Raw genomic sequence first — 21,043 nt, 5'->3', positions numbered from 1 at the left:
AGCATGAGGTAAACAAAGCCACGTGTTTTTTGACAGCCACGTGCTTTTCGACAGATTTGTAAACAAAGCCACGTGCTTTTTGACAGCTGTCATCGACAACAACGCATCGCTAACCCCAGTACTGCCATCTTGACGGGCCTAAACCTCAGTAGTACCAACTTAACCTAACTAGCGCGAGATAAACAAAGCCACGTGCTTTTTGACAGCCACGTGCTTTTTTGACAGCTGTCATCCGCCATCTTTAAACTACAGAGCACCGTGCTGCCCTCTTTCGTCACCTGTCATCGGCAGTGCTGCCATCTTGACGGGCCTAAACCTTAGTGCTACCAACTTAACCTCACTAGCTCGAGATAAACAAATCCACGTGCTTTTTGACAGCTACGTGCTTTTTTGATAGCTGTCATCCGCCATCTTTAATCTATAGAGCACAGTGCTGCCCTCTTTAGCTACTTACCTTTGAAATGTGGTGGCGGATAATTTGAAAAATGCTTTTCGACAAGCAGCCATCTTTAATCCAGAGAGAACAGTGCTGCCCTCTATGTGGTGGCGGCAAATTGAAAAATTCCACGTGCTCTTGTTTGAAAACAAACTCACGTGCTTTTTTGACAGCTGTCATCTGCCATCTTTAATCTATAGAGCACAGTGCTGCCCTCTTTAGTTTGAAATGTGGTGGTGGTAAATTCCACGTGCTCTTGTTTGGAAACAAAGCCACGTGCAGCTGTCATCCGCCATCTTTAATCAACAGAGCACTGTGCTACTATCATGCGGGCAATTTCATCACCTGTCATCCGCCATCTTTAATCCACAGAACACCGTGCTGCCCTCTTTATGGCTACTACCTTAAGCACGTAGTAGCGGGCAATTTGAAAAGTTCTGTTAGCTATCATCCGCCATCTTTAATCAAGAGAGCACCGTGCTGCCATCTTTAGCTAGATACCTTTGAAATGTGGTGGCGGCAAATTGAAAAATTCTACGTGCTCTTGTTTGGAAACAAACTCACGTGCTTTTTTGTCAGCTACCATCCGCCATCTTTAATCAACAGAGCATAGTGCTGCCCTCTTTAGTTTGAAATGTGATGGCGGCAAATTCCACGTGCTCTTGTTTGGTAAACATAGCCATGTGCTTTTTTGACAGCTGTCATCCGCCATCTTTAATACAGAGAGCACCGTGCTGCCCTCTTTATCGTAGTAGATGTAAATTCGTCACCTGTCATCCGCGGTGCTGCCATCTTTAGCTAGATACCTTTGAAAAGTGGTGGCGGATAATTTAAAAAGAAAAATTCTACAGCAGCCCTCTCTCGACGCTAATTGCATAAGATGGTGGCTATACATGACTCCTTAAGAGTGCTTACGCAAGATGGCTGCTATACACAGGTTCTTATGAGACGCCCTTGGGATGCTTGCGCAAGATGGCAGTTATACATGGCTCCTTATGAGATACCCTAGGGATGCTTGCGCAAGATAGCGGCTGATCTTATGGGACGGCTTAAGGGTCCTTGGCTTGAGACGCCCTAAGGATGCTTGCGCAAGATGGCGGACACAAGATGGCAGCTATACACAACTCCTTATGAGACGCTTTAAGGGTGCTTGCGCAAGATGGTTGCTACTCTTAGCTTAGAGGCTAACGTGTCGTGATAGTTCGATTCATTAAATTTAGGGCTTAAATGCAAAATGTTAAATATATCGAAAACGGTGCACCGTAGAGCAAAACGGACAAAATGTTTCTGCCTAATACCTAGGTTCGCAGTATGAGGAACAAGAAAATCATAGTCTAATGATGGGATCAACGGTTCGGTTCCTACTTAGGCCTTTTGGCATTTGCTCTGTTTTAGCTTGTATTGAAGCGAGTCTTCGTAACATGATCAGGTCTAGCTATGGTAGAGAGTATAACGTACCGTGCAGGTTCGATTCATTAAATTTGGAGGCTTAAATGCAAAATGTTAAATATCTCGAAAACGATGCATCGTAGAGCAAAACGGACAAAATTTTTCCGCCCAATACGTAGGTTCGTAGTATCAGGAACAAGAAAAAACATAGTCTAATGATGAGATCAACGGTTCGATTCCTACTTAAGCCCTTTGGCATTCGCAGCTATCTATTTCTACAAGATGGTGGCTGCTCTTATGAGAAACAAGACGCCTTGAGACGTCCTAGGGATGCTTACGCAAGATGGCAGACACAAAATGGTGACTATACATAGCTCCTTATGAGACGGCCTAGGGGTGCTCGCACAAGATGGCGGCTACTCTTATGAAGAAAGCTAGCTTAGAGGCTACTGCGCAAGATAACAGCTGCTGTTATGCATGTGGTGGAGGGCAATTTGAAATTCTATGTGCTTAATCAACAGAGCACCCTGCTGCCCTCTTTAGCTGAAATGTGGTGGTGGATAATTTGAAAAATTCTTTTGACAGCTATCATCTTTAAAAACAATGGCGACTATACATAGGCTGTTAAGGTCTTATCATTCTCCTCCTCCTCCTCCTCCTTCTCTACCTCCTCCTCCGCCTCTTATGTCAAGGCATAGCTTTATATCGAACAAGTTTAAACCTGCATCGCGAAGGCAAGCGTGTGCAGCGATAACATTATTGTGCATGTTTAGACTTTCGAAACATAAGAAGAGTAGAATCAAACGCTGTACTCGATACGACATGTGATCAGAACATTGATTGATGCGTTCAGAAAAACAAAATAAGTGATCAAGACTAGAATCGAACAATGTACTCAATACATCATGTGTTTAGAATATGTCAGGGGATACGCTTGTTCTAAGAAGATCAGATTGAAACATAACAAGACTAGAATAGAACACTGTAATCGATGTTGTTAACTTCAACATGTGATCAGAACATTGATTGATGTGTTCAGAACACAAAATAAGTGATCATGACTAGAATCGAACACTGTACTCGATACAACATGTGATCAGAACATTGATCGATGTGTTCAGATCACGAAATAAGTGATCAAGACTAGAATCGAACACTGTACTCAATACAACATGTGTTTAGAACATGTTAGGGGGTACCCTTGTTCTAAGAAGATCAGAATGAAACATAACAAGACTAGAATCGAACACTGTAATCGATGTTGTTAACCTCAACATATGATCAGAACATTGTTTGATGTGTTCAGAGCAAAAGAACAATTTTGATGATTTGCTTAGTGTAAAATCAAAAACTATGGAAACACACTGTGCACATATCGCGTAGCTAACTCGCTCAGTAAGCAATATTGCAAAACTACAACTTCAATGATTTGCTTAGTGTAAAAATCGAAAACACACTGTACCCATACTGCGCAGCTAACTCGCTCGGTAAACGATATAGCCAAAGTATAACTTCAAATTATTTACCTTCCATCATTCGTCTTGTGTGTAAAAATCAGTCGAACAAGTTATCGCATAAACATGGCTGAAAAAAAATCGTGATAGGGTATGGAACCCAGGGGTTACATCTTATCAGAAGGGCAAAAAGGATGAAAGGACTCTTCCTCCTCCTTACCGCACATTCCTTGAAGGGCTAATTGACTGAAGGGCTAATGGGCTAAAGGGCTAAAGGGCTAATGGGCTAAAGGGCTAATGGGCTAAAGGGCTAAAGGAGCAACAACCTCGTCGATCGCTATCAGCAAGAACGCTTGTACTTTGTTAAGTGTAGAAAATTAATCTTTATTTGTAAATGGTTTCATGTTCAGAACAAGGAATGGAAAATCCCCGAGGTGCGATGAGTTACGTTTTTCGAACTAGTGTTTGGAACACTGAACTTTTCAAGATGATAGCAGAGAGTTTAGCAATGTTCTGTTGTTGGATTTTAAATTCCGCGCTACAACATGCATAAGGTGGTAGCCTTGAGGTTTACCGCCGTAAAGATGGCAAGAGTGAGGTTAACAATGTTCTGTTGTTGGATTTTAAATTCCGCGCTACAACATGCATAAGGTGGCAGCCTTGAGGTTTACCGCCGTAAAGATGGCAAGAGTGAGGTTAACAATGTTCTGCTGTTGGATTTTAAATTCCGCGCTATAACATGCATAAGGTGGCAGCCTTGAGGTTTACCGCCGTAAAGATGGCAGCAGTGAGGTTAGCGACGCTCTATTGTCCTTCAAAGTGAGGTTAGGGTTCGTCAAGAAGACAGCTGTCAAAAAAGCACGTGGCTATGTTTACCAAACAAGAGCACGTGGCTGTGACGTCACGGTCACGTAGTATGTTGCCTCAGCATGTAAAGTTCAATGTCTACACCTACGTAGTTAACACTCTGCTATGTTCACAAGATTTTTTACACATAACTATTCTTTATGCTTTAAGTTCATTCACATAGGCTATGCTAAGATATCAGCACAAACACATGCGAACTTTGTACATTCTAATGGAATAAGTTTAGTACTATGTGCATCATGGATACATGATGTGTGCATGCATTTAATCTTGACTATACGTAATGCTGCTGCTTTGTTTACAAGATTTTTATACATTGCTATTCTTTATGCTTTAAGTTCGTGCACGCACAAGCGATACTCGTACGCTCTAGCAGGAGAAGTTTAGTATGATATTCGATACATACATTATCGATAGGTGATGTGTACACGCTTTAGAACATAGCTCATCTTTATGCTTTAAGTTCGTGCACATGGGTTAGGGATACACAAAAGCGATTGCTACATGCTCTAGCGGAAGAAGTCTAGTACGATAGTCGATGCATGTAAAATCGATAGATTATGCTAAGATAGCAGCACACTTACATGATTTTAGCACAATCTAGTGGAAAAAGTTTAGCATGATAGTCGTTTCGTGTAAAATCATTAGGTAATGTGTAAACGCTTTGAAACAAGGCTATTCTTTGTACTTTAAGTTCATGCGTACAGGTTATGCTAAGATAGCAGCACAATCTAGCGGAAGAAGTTTAGTACGATATTTGATGCATGTAAAATCGATAGGTGACGTGTACACGCTTTGAAGCATGGCTATTCTTTGTACTTTAAGTTCATGGGTATAAGTTATGCTAAGATACCAGCACAATCTAGCGGAAGAAGTTTAGTACGAGATTCGATGCATGCAAAATCGATAGGTGATGTGTACACACTTTGAAACATAGCTATTCTTTGTACTTTAAGTTCATGTGTATGAGTTATGCTAAGATAGCAGCACAACCTAGCGGAAGAAGTTTTGTACGAGAGTCGATACATGCAAAGTCGATAGTTAATGTGTACACGATTTGAAACATAGCTATTCTTTGTACCTTAAAGTCATGCGTATAGGTTATGCTAAGATAGCAGCACAATCTAGCGGAAGAAGTTTAGTACGATATTCGATACATACATTATCGATAGGTAATGTGTACACGCTTTGAAACAAGGCTATTCTTTGTACTTTAAGTTCATGCGTCTTAGTTATGCTTGCGATAGTCGATGCATGTAAAATCGATAGGTTATGCTAAGATAGCAGCACGCTTACACGATTTTAGCACAATCTAGTGGAAGAAGTTTAGTACGAGAGTCGATGCTTGCAAAATCTTTAGGTAATGTGTACACGCTTTGAAACAAGGCTATTATTTGTACTTTAAGTTCATGCGTCTTAGTTATGCTAAGATAGCAGCACAATCTACCTGAAGAAGTTTTGTACGAGAGTCGATACATGCAAAATCGATAGTTGATGCGTACACGCTTTGAAACATGACTATTCATTGTACTTTAAGTTCATGGGTATAGGTTATGCTAAGATAGCAGCACAATCTAGCGGAAGAAATTTAGTGCGAGATTCGATGAATGCAAAATCAATAAGTAATGTGTACACGCTTTGAAACATGGCTATTCTTCGTACTTTAAGTTCATGTGTATAAGTTATGCTAAGATAGCAGCACAATTTAGCGGAAGAAGTTTAGTACGATATTTGTTGCATGCAAAGTCGATAGGTAATGTGTACACGCTTTGAAACATAGCTATTCTTTGTACCTTAAGGTCATGCGTATAGGTTACGCTAAGATAGCAGCACAATCTAGCGGAAGAAGTTTAGTACGAGAGTCGATGCTTGCAAAATCGATAGGTAATGTGTACACGTTTTGAGACATAGCTATTCTTTGTTCTTTAAGTTCATGCGTCTTAGTTATGCTGAGATAGCAGCACAATCTACCTGCAGAAGTTTAGTATGAGAGTCGATACATGCAAATTCGATAGTTGATGTGTACACGCTTTGAAACATGACTATTCATTGTACTTTAAGTTCATGGGTATAGGTTATGCTAAGATAGCAGGACAATCTAGCGGAAGAAATTTAGTACGATATTTGATGCATGCAAAATCAATAAGTAATGTGTACACGCTTTGAAACATGGCTATTCTTCGTACTTTAAGTTCATGTGTATAAGTTATGCTAAGATAGCAGCACAACCTAGCGGAAGAAGTTTAGTACGATATTTGTTGCATGCAAAGTCGATAGGTAATGTGTACACGCTTTGAAACATGGCTATTCTTTGTACCTTAAGGTCACGCGTATAGGTTATGCTAAGATAGCAGCACAATCTAGCGGAAGAAGTTTAGTACGAGAGTCGATGTGTGCAAAATCGATAGGTGATGTGTACACGCTTTGAAACATGACTATTCATTGTACTTTAATTTTATGGGTATAGGTTATGCTAAGATAGCAGCACGATCTAGCGGATGAAGTTTAGTTCGATGGTCGATGCATGTAAAACCGATAGGTCATGTGTACACGCTTTGAAACATAGCAATTCATACTGCTGCTCTGTTCCCAAGACTTTTAAGCATAGCTAACCCTAATACTGCTCTTAACGACGTCGAGCTAAGGATTGATTACGTGACCGTGACGTCACGACCACGTGCTCTTGTTTGGTAAACATAGCCACGTGCTTTTTTGACAGCTGTCTTCTTGACGAACCCTAACCTCACTTTGAAGGACAATAGAGCGTCGCTAACCTCACTGCTGCCATCTTTACGGCGGTAAACCTCAAGGCTGCCACCTTATGCATGTTATAGCGCGGAATTTAAAATCCAACAGCAGAACATTGTTAACCTCACTCTTGCCATCTTTACGGCGGTAAACCTCAAGGCTGCCACCTTATGCATGTTGTAGCGCGGAATTTAAAATCCAACAACAGAACATTGTTAACCTCACTCTTGCCATCTTTACGGCGGTAAACCTCAAGGCTACCACCTTATGCATGTTGTAGCGCGGAATTTAAAATCCAACAACAGAACATTGCTAAACTCTCTGCTATCATCTTGAAAAGTTCAGTGTTCCAAACACTAGTTCGAAAAACGTAACTCATCGCACCTCGGGGATTTTCCATTCCTTGTTCTAAACATGAAACCATTTACAAATAAAGATTAATTTTCTACACTTAACAAAGTACAAGCGTTCTTGCTGATAGCGATCGACGAGGTTGTTGCTCCTTTAGCCCTTTAGCCCATTAGCCCTTTAGCCCATTAGCCCTTTAGCCCTTTAGCCCATTAGCCCTTCAGTCAATTAGCCCTTCAAGGAATGTGCGGTAAGGAGGAGGAAGAGTCCTTTCATCCTTTTTGCCCTTCTGATAAGATGTAACCCCTGGGTTCCATAACCTATCACGATTTTTTTTCAGCCATGTTTATGCGATAACTTGTTCGACTGATTTTTACACACAAGACGAATGATGGAAGGTAAATAATTTGAAGTTATACTTTGGCTATATCGTTTACCGAGCGAGTTAGCTGCGCAGTATGGGTACAGTGTGTTTTTGATTTTTACACTATGCAAATCATTGAAGTTGTAGTTTTGCAATATTGCTTACTGAGCGAGTTAGCTACGCGATATGTGCACAGTGTGTTTCCATAGTTTTTGATTTTACACTAAGCAAATCATCAAAATTGTACTTTTGCTCTGAACACATCAAACAATGTTCTGATCATATGTTGAGGTTAACAACATCGATTACAGTGTTCGATTCTAGTCTTGTTATGTTTCATTCTGATCTTCTTAGAACAAGGGTACCCCCTAACATGTTCTAAACACATGTTGTATTGAGTACAGTGTTCGATTCTAGTCTTGATCACTTATTTCGTGATCTGAACACATCGATCAATGTTCTGATCACATGTTGTATCGAGTACAGTGTTCGATTCTAGTCATGATCACTTATTTTGTGTTCTGAACACATCAATCAATGTTCTGATCACATGTTGAAGTTAACAACATCGATTACAGTGTTCTATTCTAGTCTTGTTATGTTTCAATCTGATCTTTTTAGAACAAGCGTATCCCTGACATATTCTAAACACATGATGTATTGAGTACATTGTTCGATTCTAGTCTTGATCACTTATTTTGTTTTTCTGAACGCATCAATCAATGTTCTGATCACATGTCGTATCGAGTACAGCGTTTGATTCTACTCTTCTTATGTTTCGAAAGTCTAAACATGCACAATAATGTTATCGCTGCACACGCTTGCCTTCGCGATGCAGGTTTAAACTTGTTCGATATAAAGCTATGCCTTGACATAAGAGGCGGAGGAGGAGGTAGAGAAGGAGGAGGAGGAGGAGGAGGAGGAGGAGGAGAATGATAAGACCTTAACAGCCTATGTATAGTCGCCATTGTTTTTAAAGATGATAGCTGTCAAAATAATTTTTCAAATTATCCACCACCACATTTCAGCTAAAGAGGGCAGCAGGGTGCTCTGTTGATTAAGTACATAGAATTTCAAATTGCCCTCCACCACATGCATAACAGCAGCTGTTATCTTGCGCAGTAGCCTCTAAGCTAGCTTTCTTCATAAGAGTAGCCGCCATCTTGTGCGAGCACCCCTAGGCCGTCTCATAAGGAGCTATGTATAGTCACCATTTTGTGTCTGCCATCTTGCGTAAGCATCCCTAGGACGTCTCAAGGCATCTTGTTTCTCATAAGAGCAGCCACCATCTTGTAGAAATAGATAGCTGCGAATGCCAAAGGGCTTAAGTAGGAATCGAACCGTTGATCTCATCATTAGACTATGTTTTTTCTTGTTCCTGATACTACGAACCTACGTATTGGGCGGAAAAATTTTGTCCGTTTTGCTCTACGATGCATCGTTTTCGAGATATTTAACATTTTGCATTTAAGCCTCCAAATTTAATGAATCGAACCTGCACGGTACGTTATACTCTCTACCATAGCTAGACCTGATCATGTTACGAAGACTCGCTTCAATACAAGCTAAAACAGAGCAAATGCCAAAAGGCCTAAGTAGGAACCGAACCGTTGATCCCATCATTAGACTATGATTTTCTTGTTCCTCATACTGCGAACCTAGGTATTAGGCAGAAACATTTTGTCCGTTTTGCTCTACGGTGCACCGTTTTCGATATATTTAACATTTTGCATTTAAGCCCTAAATTTAATGAATCGAACTATCACGACACGTTAGCCTCTAAGCTAAGAGTAGCAACCATCTTGCGCAAGTACCCTTAAAGCGTCTCATAAGGAGTTGTGTATAGCTGCCATCTTGTGTCCGCCATCTTGCGCAAGCATCCTTAGGGCGTCTCAAGCCAAGGACCCTTAAGCCGTCCCATAAGATCAGCCGCTATCTTGCGCAAGCATCCCTAGGGTATCTCATAAGGAGCCATGTATAACTGCCATCTTGCGCAAGCATCCCAAGGGCGTCTCATAAGAACCTGTGTATAGCAGCCATCTTGCGTAAGCACCCTTAAGGAGTCATGTATAGCCACCATCTTATGCAATTAGCGTCGAGAGAGGGCTGCTGTAGAATTTTTCTTTTTAAATTATCCGCCACCACTTTTCAAAGGTATCTAGCTAAAGATGGCAGCACCGCGGATGACAGGTGACGAATTTACATCTACTACGATAAAGAGGGCAGCACGGTGCTCTCTGTATTAAAGATGGCGGATGACAGCTGTCAAAAAAGCACATGGCTATGTTTACCAAACAAGAGCACGTGGAATTTGCCGCCATCACATTTCAAACTAAAGAGGGCAGCACTATGCTCTGTTGATTAAAGATGGCGGATGGTAGCTGACAAAAAAGCACGTGAGTTTGTTTCCAAACAAGAGCACGTAGAATTTTTCAATTTGCCGCCACCACATTTCAAAGGTATCTAGCTAAAGATGGCAGCACGGTGCTCTCTTGATTAAAGATGGCGGATGATAGCTAACAGAACTTTTCAAATTGCCCGCTACTACGTGCTTAAGGTAGTAGCCATAAAGAGGGCAGCACGGTGTTCTGTGGATTAAAGATGGCGGATGACAGGTGATGAAATTGCCCGCATGATAGTAGCACAGTGCTCTGTTGATTAAAGATGGCGGATGACAGCTGCACGTGGCTTTGTTTCCAAACAAGAGCACGTGGAATTTACCACCACCACATTTCAAACTAAAGAGGGCAGCACTGTGCTCTATAGGTTAAAGATGGCAGATGACAGCTGTCAAAAAAGCACGTGAGTTTGTTTTCAAACAAGAGCACGTGGATTTTTTCAATTTGCCGCCACCACATAGAGGGCAGCACTGTTCTCTCTGGATTAAAGATGGCTGCTTGTCGAAAAGCATTTTTCAAATTATCCGCCACCACATTTCAAAGGTAAGTAGCTAAAGAGGGCAGCACTGTGCTCTATAGATTAAAGATGGCGGATGACAGCTATCAAAAAAGCACGTAGCTGTCAAAAAGCACGTGGATTTGTTTATCTCGAGCTAGTGAGGTTAAGTTGGTAGCACTAAGGTTTAGGCCCGTCAAGATGGCAGCACTGCCGATGACAGGTGACGAAAGAGGGCAGCACGGTGCTCTGTAGTTTAAAGATGGCGGATGACAGCTGTCAAAAAAGCACGTGGCTGTCAAAAAGCACGTGGCTTTGTTTATCTCGCGCTAGTTAGGTTAAGTTGGTACTACTGAGGTTTAGGCCCGTCAAGATGGCAGTACTGGGGTTAGCGATGCGTTGTTGTCGATGACAGCTGTCAAAAAGCACGTGGCTTTGTTTACAAATCTGTCGAAAAGCACGTGGCTGTCAAAAAAACACGTGGCTTTGTTTACCTCATGCTAGTTAGGTTAAGTTGGTACCACTAAGGTTTAGGCCCGTCAAGATGGTAGTACTGAGGTTTGCGATGCGTTGTTGTTGATGAGAGCTGTCAAAAAGCACGTGGCTTTGTTTACAAATCTGTCAAAAAGCACGTGGCTGTCAAAAAACACGTGGCTTTGTTTACCTCGCGCTAGTGAGGTTAAGTTGGCACTACTGAGGTTTAGGCCCGTCAAGATGGTAGTACTGAGGTTAGCGATGCGTTGTTGTCTGTCAAAAAGCACGTGGCTGTCAAAAAACACGTGGCTTTGTTTACCTCACGCTAGTTAGGTTAAGTTGGTACTAGTGAGGTTTAGGCCCGTCAAGATGGCAGCAGTGAGGTTAGCGATGCGTTGTTGTCGATGACAGCTGTCAAAAAGCACGTGGCTTTGTTTACAAATTCAAATCTCCCGCCAAAATTCAAATTTCCCGCCAAAATTCAAATTTCCCGCGGGTGGCGGCGGCGGAGGAGGAGGCGGGCGGAGGCGTGCGGCGGCGGAGGTGCCGCAGAACCCGCTTATTATACTACTTTCGTGATTGGAATAACTTACCAGGGCAGATTTTCGATAAATCTCCAAATTTTCCGCCATCATTTAAGGAAAAGTATATAAACATTTGATAGGGAATCTGCCACATGGGCGGAAACCCTAAGTGTATATCAGTGGTACATATAATAAGCATATAATAACACACAATACTTACATACAATTAAGACAGAGGAGATAAAAGAGAAAGATGGCAATCTAAATACAGTGGAACATCGATATCTTGAATCACCTCGGGAACGAAACTTTATTTCGAGTTATCGAAATTTCAAGATATAGAGAATACCGTTTTTTTACTATATATTTTTTGCTATTTGTTTAACGTCGCACAATTACTATTTTCAACAGTATATAAAAATATACAAACAAACTCCGTTTTACGGCATCACTTTACTTATAACTCTTGTTACACTTCGGGAGTTGCTTTCGTACGTGACCGTTAATTAATTCACGCCCGAGAAATAGCGAGGCTTCTCCGATTTTCCGAGCACAAGAAGTTTAAGTTTTACGGTTCACGTCATAATAGCTCCCAGCACCACTGCAACCGTTTCTATCCTTGTTAACTCTTCCTCAAAAACCACAAATGCCGTATTTCATAGTAAATGTTGCACAAAATTCGAGTTTCAGAATGTGTTTGCTTCGAGAAATCGAGAAATTCGTGTAACCGAATTTCGAGTAATAGAGAAATAATACACGTGAAGAATAGGAAAAACGACCGGAAAATTTAATTTACTTCGAGATACTGAAAATTCGAGTAATGTAGGCTCGAGATATCGAGGTTCGACTGTAACTTTAGACCAATATTTAGCAATCACTACGGCTTCAAAGCTTGCTCGCATCAGATCATCAATGTTACATCTTGCAGGACAAAGTGGTTATTAGATTGTTGAACTCCGCCGTCACAAAAGGCTGATGATGAGGTGTAACCCTATTTCTTCAAACCATCTTTTGACCTTGCGACCCCTGTTCTGATCTCATCTGCCACATAGATAATCGAGAAGATTTCTGTTGAGCAATATTATCAGTGCTCTCAAGAAATTTTCCTGGATTTTATTCTTGAAGGAGGAGGAAGATGACCGTAAAATGGATGTTTATTTGAAATCCATCCATCCATCCATCCATCCATCCATCCATCCATCCATCCATCCATCCATCCATCCGTCCGTCCGTCCGTCCGTCTGTCCGTCCGTCCGTCCCCCTGGCGGCATATTCCGTATCTGTTGTTTTCATAGTCTTTCCTTAAATGATTTTAAAGAAATTGGAATTTTATTGAACATCTCCCCTTCCTTTAAACGAATATTTGCCGCAATTTGTCCTCTTGAATTCCAACTTCACCTTCATATTGTGATATTTCCTACTGTTAAAAAGACCACTCGAACTAATTCGTCTACTAATGTCACTTCACGCTCGTCTTTTTCTCCCTAGTCTTCCCTGCCCAAACATTTTTTTAACGCTACTCTTTCATCGGAAATCACCCACGACAAATCGAGCTTTCTTTCTCTGGATTGTTTCCAATTCTTGAATCAAGTTATCCTGGTGAGCGTCCCATTCACTGGAACAATGTTCTAGTTGGGGTCTTACCAGAGGCTTGTACGCCCTCTCCTTTATATCCTTACTACAACCCTTATACACCCCCATAACTACGTGCAGACATCTGTACCCTTTGTTTACAATCACATTTATGTGATTACCCCATTGAAGATCTTTCCTTACATTAACACCTAGGTACTTACAATGATCCCCATAAGGAATTTTCACCACATCAACGCAGTAACAAAAACTGAGAGGACTTTTCCTATTTGTGAAATTCACAACCTGACTTTTAGCCCCGTTTATCATCATGCCATTGCCTACCGTCCATCTCACAACATTATCGAGGTCATTTTGCAGTTACTCACAATCTTGTAACTTATTTATTACTCTATAGAGAATAACATCATCTGCAAAAAGCATTACCTCTGATTCCAGTTCTTTACTCATATCATTTTTATAAGAAAACATAAGTGTCCAATAATACTTTATCGAGGAATTCCTCCCTTAATTATTACAGGGTCGGATAAAGCTTCTCCTACTCTAATTCTCTGAGATCTATTTTTTTACTTGTTTAGCATGAGTAGAATTATAGCACACCGGGCTAGCCTACTCACCTGCGACATTACACAGAGATTAAGCTGTAGTTTTAACTGTTTTTGCTTTGAACCCCAGGATGTTTCAGTAATTTTTCGTAATTTTTTGCAGATACGTTTTGTTACACAACTAATCGTGACCCGGAGGTATTTAGATTGGAAACAGTGTTCCAGCTGTACTCCTCTTGAAGCTTCCTGTGAGTCTGTCTATTTAGGTGGAATACACACACTTGAGTTTTACTGGGATTTGGTTTTAGCTGATTATTGCGATAGTAACTATCTAACTCTTCCAGAGCAGCGTTCGGATTTAATTTCTACTTATTCAATGGTCTCACTCTATAAATAAAGATAGAGCAAGACCATCAGCATAAATAAAAACAATCCTTACCTGGTCTAAATCCAGCTTCTTGTGGGATTAGAAGGGGTTCGACTGCTTTTAATAGTATATTATACACCAGTCTTTCAAATATCTTGTAAAAATGACAAAGAAGAGAAATTGGCCTATAACTCTTTGGATCATCTACTTGTTTTAGCGGTTTCAAAATGGCAACTACACGGGACTTCCTCCAAAACTTTCGGATCTGGCATCTGCTAAGGGATTTGTTAAATAAATTTAGAAGCCAATCCTTCGTTTTTGGATCAACATGTTTTATTTGTTCGACTCTAATATCGTCTAAGCCGGAAGATTTACCAATCTTAGCGCTTTTTATTGATCTCTTCGATTCTTCTTGAGTAAATTGTTGAGACAGACCGCTCGATCCCTCTTCTGGAGTTCTTCATATTTTGACTGAAGACTTATGAATACGGCAATCTGGTTTACCGTTTTCAAGCAGGATACTAGCTATTAGTTCAGCAGAAACATTGGCATTTATATCATTACTTAATCTCTTCAGCAGTCTCCAAGCGTTTTAACTATTTCGAGACATATCTACTCCTTCCATGAGTTTTATCTACTTCACTCTCTTAACTACATATATTAATTTGTTATAGTGTTGGACAGTTACAATTGTTTTCTCGCTCCATGGGTCTTCCTCGAAAAGTTGAATATGCTTCCTTAACTATTGCTTTGTACTTGGAGTGAGTCCTTGTATACAGGGTGAACAAAAAATGCCGCACGTGGAGGTCGGTAACCCATAAACTAAATAAAAATCCATAATACTTGTAATAAACTCGTCTACTCTCTAACCTATGAAACCTGTTAATTCGAGGCACTAACTCTGTACATTTATTTACATAAAAAGCCTGACTACCACCCTCAGTTCTTCATGCACCCAAATCATTCAGATAATAAGCACTTATCCCTTTCCTCTCCGATAAGATGTTCGGGAACTCATGGCCGGCTTCAATGAAATGCCGCTTAGCCTGTCATTACGTCCCCAAGGTTCACCAAGGGAAGAAACTCCATGCGGCTGGTTGGAAGTCCAAGGTTCGTCGCTTTGTTCTTCTCTATTGAACTCTCGCTGCTAATCCCTGAAACGCACAGGTGCTGTTCATTCATCGCAAAATGTTGCGATTCTCTGGGGATAACTGTTTTACACGTCACCAATCATATTAACACTAATCATTTCACTTGCGTCCCGTGTTCAAATAATTAGAGCTAAGGTATTCGCACTGTCCTTAATTTCTCGAGATGGATCCCCGAGCTTTGCCTCCGAGTTCGCGACACGACTGTCTGTAGCCAATTTTTCTATTTTCGCGGTTGGGGGGGGGGGGGAGGGGGAGCCCGAACCCTGCTCCCCCACGTGGTAATCGTCACTAATCTACATTGCCTCCGAGATGCTATTAATTTCTAAGGAGAAAAGAGATAGCAGGGAGGAATGGGAAGCGATACAGGGAGTATCTGCCTGTTTCCAGGTCAAATATGCTACCAAGGCCAGAGTTTGTGTTGGCTAGATGGTGTTGAAGCGTGGTATTAACGGTCAGGGAAAAACCACATAGGCGGAAAAAGAAAGAGCCGACATGTAAAATCTGACAGATTTTGACAGCTCATGCAAGGATGTGGTTTCTGGATAGGTCCAGGTGTTTGTGTTAGTTGAGTAAAGTATCATGTACCAGCCATGATCCATAATCTCATTCCGTCTGGGCACTTCCGTGACTAGCGCTGGCTTTGCCGGTTGCGGAGCCATGCGTCAATGGGCACTAGGGCCCGCCGCACCACTCCGTCCCCTTGGGGTCCCTCGTACCCAGTCTCCGATCCCGGAGAATGAGGCCAAGCCCGCCAAGGCGGGGGCCTCCAGGATGGGGCCTTCTTCCTCTCTGCCCGCGCCATGGCCCGGTAAACAGGGCAACTGCGATGAGAGGCCGGGTGGCCCCCCGCGCTTTTGGCGCAGAGTGGTGCCTCCTTAAGTGCTGCGCAGGCAGTGTAGTGGTGCTCACCCCCACAATGGCTGCACCTCACTAAGAACCCACACCTATCCTGACGCTAACCCCACCTCAGGTAGCGGAAACACAGCGAGAGCTGCCGAGGGGGATGTACAGGTCTCACCTGACTGCCGCTACCCGCTGAGGTCCTCTCCTGATTGGCTCCTCGGTCGGTTGCTGTCCTAGGAGCAGTCCTGGATTGCGGCTGGGCGGCCCTCTCCTTGTGAGCCGACGTCGTCTTCTTCCTCCTGGTCCGGAGGCGGCCTCTTCTTCTCGACGGTGTGGGTCTCTTCTCGGCAGGGGGAGACGCCTCGTCCTAGTCGCCCTCCTCCCGGCCTGGTGACTCTCTGGTGGCGGGTGGTCCAGCTGGGAGACGGCGTCTCCCTCCTCCTGGCCCACGGCGTTGGCGTCGGTCGATGCTGACACGCGACTGCGTTCTCTGTCCTGTGGGGTGCACATCGATATCTGCACCTCGGCAGACACGCTGGCAGGTCGGGCCTGGATAGCTGCCTCCGAACGCCACGGGGCGTCCTCCCCCACTGCTGTGCTGCCGACCGCCGTCCGGGGCGCTTTCCTGGATTGCGTCCGGGTGATAGGCCCTTCCTGGTTGGTCTTGGTCTGCGTCCACTTCACCGTAATGGACCTCAGGTCCTCGGTCTGCGTCCACCTGGCAGAGCCGAACCGCTCGGCCTGGGTCGCCAACTCGCTTATTTTCGAGGTGGAAGTGACAGCACTCACTTTTAATGTTTAATAAGTTGTGCAGCCCTGTAGGCTATCCTTACCTAACATAAATTCACACTTTAACAAGGAAAGTATGATCGTACTATAATATAAAACAATAACAGTAATATAACAATGCACTGTTGAGCGAGTCTGAAAGAACGGACAAAACATTTCAGCAGCGATGTTAAAAACTACAGTAACGTTTCCACTTTCCATTGTGGTAACACAACAAGAGAATGTAGCAGGATACATCTCAGTGTCGAGAGGAGAGGGGCCATGCTTGGCGCAGGCGCAGTAATACTCGCTTAGTGTTTAGAAGAGACTGAAAGCGTAACCACTGCATGGAGTGGTAACAGCCTCTTGCTCACCTTTGACGGTGACGATTTACTGCAATAGATTTCTCGCGGCACGCCCAGGCGAAGACACGTTAATATTAAATATTAGTATTAAAGAATATTCGATTTTTATATTTTCAAACTGTTACCAGTGGTAACAGTGGATACAAGCACGCTTCACCATTGCATGTTCCCATAATTTTTTTGAACTGTGTACGTCCAACAATATGGCAGCCGATCCAGCACACAACATTCCCATGCCATGTCACAAAATTTACGTCCGGCAAAATGGTTGCTTATTTAGGACACAATTTTATGGCCATAAATATTCGCAAGATCCGTATTAAGAGAAAAATCTGCTGCCTTCGGTGACGTCACCGTGTGTAAGGGGCTTTGCTGTGACCTAGACGAAACGCCAGTCAAAGGCAGTGGAAACTCGTTTAAAACACGGCGCCATTTGTAGCTACTGTATATAGAAGGCAGTGTATTAACGTGAGGAAAATGACGAACACTAGTTGCCTGGTTATAGTTGGGGACAAAACATGACGACCTCAGTTCCTGGAAGCGAGCTGAACGCCAGTAGTCAATCACACCCTGCACCCTGCTGAGTTAACGAGTTCTAAGTGATCCTTGTTTGTTTTGGAGAGGCTGCCAAACCACTTTCTTCCTCATTCTCTGCAGTATTTACCCTTTCTTCATGTAGAGTGCAGTAGCCGATTTGGCAACTCTGGCTGCAGTAGAGGCAGTAAATCCTATAAGTCGCTAATAGACACAGAGCTGCCGCTGGAAAGTAGTGGTGTGGGGCGAGGTCGTCATGCTTTGTCCCCAATTATACCACGATGTCGGCTTTCTGTCCTCGCAGAATAGTCCACACTAAACTGATGACGTTAATTCCCGATAGACTCCCAACCCAAGAACATATCCATATTAAAATCTGTCCTCGTTTACCCATCAGAACAAATCTCTACATGTCTGCTCTTGACTTCCACCTAATGGAACACTGCTATGCTTCCAGGGCCGGATATTGGAGGCAATACCTCATCTTGAACGGGCCTGCCACATCAACGAGGCCCTCTTCCAGAACTCACATCCGCGTCTTCTCCACACACGTAATGCTCTGGCGGGAGCCTACATCAGAGTGCTTCAGTTCCAGGAGGCCGAGGAACAGTATAAACATGTTCTAAATGCTGTTCACTCGTCTGGAGAGAAAGACGACGTCGGTGGAACATCAGGTAAAGGAGTTTAACTCAATACCATAAAGTAAGGTCAATAATAATAATAATAATAATAATAATAATAATAATAATAATAATAATAATAATAATAATCCAACTTGTGCTGTAGTGGTTAGTGTGATTATCTACCACCTCCGGAGGTCCGGGTTCGATTCCCGGCTCTCTCATGGAATTTGAGAAATAGTACGAGAACTGGAATGGGGTCCACTGAGTTTCGGGACGTCAACACAGAAGAGGGGGGAGGGGTTCGATTACCACCTCAGCCATTGTCGAAGTGGTTTTTCGTGGTTTTCCACTTCTCCTCCAGGCAAATACGAGGATGGTACCTAACTTAAGGCCACGGTCACACCCTTCCCTCATCCTTGTCTATGCCTTCCAGCCAGAGTTCCTTTCCCCGCACAAGGACCCTGTTCAGCATAGCAGGTGCGGCCGCCTGAGCGAGGTATTTTTCCTTCTACCCAGTTGTATGTCCGACCCAAAGTTTCAGGCTCTAGGCGTTGCCTACGAGATTTACAAGGCCGGGACATAGCTACTAATTTACCGCTGAAAAGACGGCCCGACCGTGTTCACGGTTTGGCCGCTAGATGTCAGGTTTCTGTTCTGTTCTTGGCGGACTTTATCATTGTGATGTACGGAGTAATTGTGATGTTGTGTTGATTTTATGCGATTTATTGTGCATATTTTTCTGTCGGTGAGTGTCCGTCAGGTTGAAAAGCATGGTGCACTGTTGTGTACCTCTGTGTACTTCGGATACCGCTAAAAAGCAAGAACATGTGACCGTCCATAATTTTCCTTCGGAGTGCGGTTTAAGAGAGAAATGCAGACAAGCTATTTCTAAGCACGAGTATGTAGCTTGCATTTTATACGTAATACATCAGATTTCAATGCAAGCATATCAATCAAGCGAATTCTCTCCAACTAATTTCCTTGTTTTAGTGTATATCCTGTTCACAACAGAAAAGTATCAAACGCAAGAAGACTCCAGCTTCAAGAAATGACGTATTGCCATCAAAATTTAGTAAAATTTCTGATTCAGATAACGATGAACATACCATATATTCAGCATATAACTGATCTACGTCACCCACAAACAAAAAAGAAGTACCTACAAGTCCTGTTTCTATGTCAAGGAAAGGCTACAAGTATATAACTTATGTTAAATCTAAATATATTTTTATGAAATTTCAAAAGCCAGATTAAGGAAAACAGTCTTTATATTGAGAAGTAGGATACGGTAATGAAATTTTTTTGTAGTGGCTTTACGTCGCACCGACACAGATAGGTCTTATGGCGACGATGGCCTGGGAGTTGGAAGGAAGCGGCCGTGGCCTTAACTAAGGTACAGCCCCAGCATTTGCCTTATGTGAAAATGAGAAACCACGGAAAACCATCTTCAGGGCTGCCGACATTAGGATTCGAACCCACTATCTCCCGGATGCAAGCTCACAGCCGCGCGCCTCTAACCTCATGGCCAACTCGCCCGGTCGTAATGAAATCAGAAAAATGATTTACGGTATCTGAACTTGACCAAAAAGTAAACCAATTTCAAAATAATGGTAAAAATGATCATTTAGGAGCTTTTTTTCCTGATAGAACAAACTGAATCTTACGGGAAGGAAAAGTGAAATACGGAGAAACGACGCTAAAAGAATGCGTCCTCTGGCATAGGAAAAGCACCTACCGACTACAGATTTGAAATCCTTGCACTGCCTAACTGTACCACATCAGAAGATGATAAAAATTATACAGGATTTTCTAATGGCGAAACAGGCATAACATCGCTCTCCAAACAGCGGCTTCAATACGAATGTCGCAACATCATATGTGTGGAAGGAAAGGTAGGATAGCTGATAATTTATAAGATGGTGATTAAACCCAAAGTTATTTATGACCACAATCTAGATCAGATTATCGGATACACTGAGGCAGAATTAAATAAAACGGGAAGAAGTGACAAACTCGCTAATAGACTTCTCTGCTTCTTTCGTGAATTACTTATTTCTTTTAAGCCACCGCCGTCTCGATCCACGTATACTGCCTACTCTATGCGAGCCTTTTTGCGACTACGCTGTGACAAAATTTCTGCGCTAGATGGCATACATAGACGCACAATGTTCTAAACTTCTTCTAATGACGACAGCCTACAAAACACTAATGCAGTATGGTTATATGTTCACTGAAATTCGTAAATTACATCTGTAATATTAAATATCGGCAATATTACCTGTATGAAGTCGCAGTTGGCCTCTTCATGCACAATTTAAAGATTTTTCTGGACGAAGGCTTGCAGTGGTACTGTACTTTTTGTGTTCTTGCCAACGCAATATCAAATAATAGAGGTCTTACGAACTTGGTTAGGATAATATCACTAACAGTTTGCTGATGTTCTTTGACCTCACACTGTAACAAAACCCATTCTGAAAGGGGTTTCTTTTTTGCTATTTGTTTTACGTAACACCGACACAGACAGGTCTTATGGCGACGATGAGATAGGAATGGGAAGGAAGCGGTCGCGGCCTTAATTAAGGTACAGCCCCAGCATTTGCCTGGTGTGAAAATGGGAAAACACGGAAAACCATCTTCAGGGCTGTCAACAGTGGGGTTTGAACCCACTATCTCCCGGATACAAGCTCACAGCTGCGCGCTCTTAACCGCACGGCCACCTCACCCGGTATTCTGAAAAGGAAGACTCGCAAGTCGT

General features: G+C 42.6%; 1 protein-coding gene across 1 annotated transcript in view; it reads left to right on the top strand.

Annotated features, from left to right (window-relative positions):
* Positions 1 to 21,043, top strand: part of LOC136883334 (kinesin light chain) — a 191,491-nt gene that overhangs the window by 158,735 nt on the left and 11,713 nt on the right. Inside the window, exon 7 of the mRNA XM_067155570.2 lies at positions 18,123 to 18,339. Within this exon, the coding sequence (XP_067011671.2) occupies positions 18,123 to 18,339 (217 nt within the window). The remainder of the gene's footprint in view (positions 1 to 18,122; positions 18,340 to 21,043) is intronic.

This window comes from Anabrus simplex, chromosome 11 (assembly GCF_040414725.1).
Source record: "Anabrus simplex isolate iqAnaSimp1 chromosome 11, ASM4041472v1, whole genome shotgun sequence".
NCBI classification, from domain to species: domain Eukaryota; kingdom Metazoa; phylum Arthropoda; class Insecta; order Orthoptera; family Tettigoniidae; genus Anabrus; species Anabrus simplex.
Note: the sequence above shows the minus strand (reverse complement) of the source record. Positions and strands in the feature narration are given on the sequence as shown.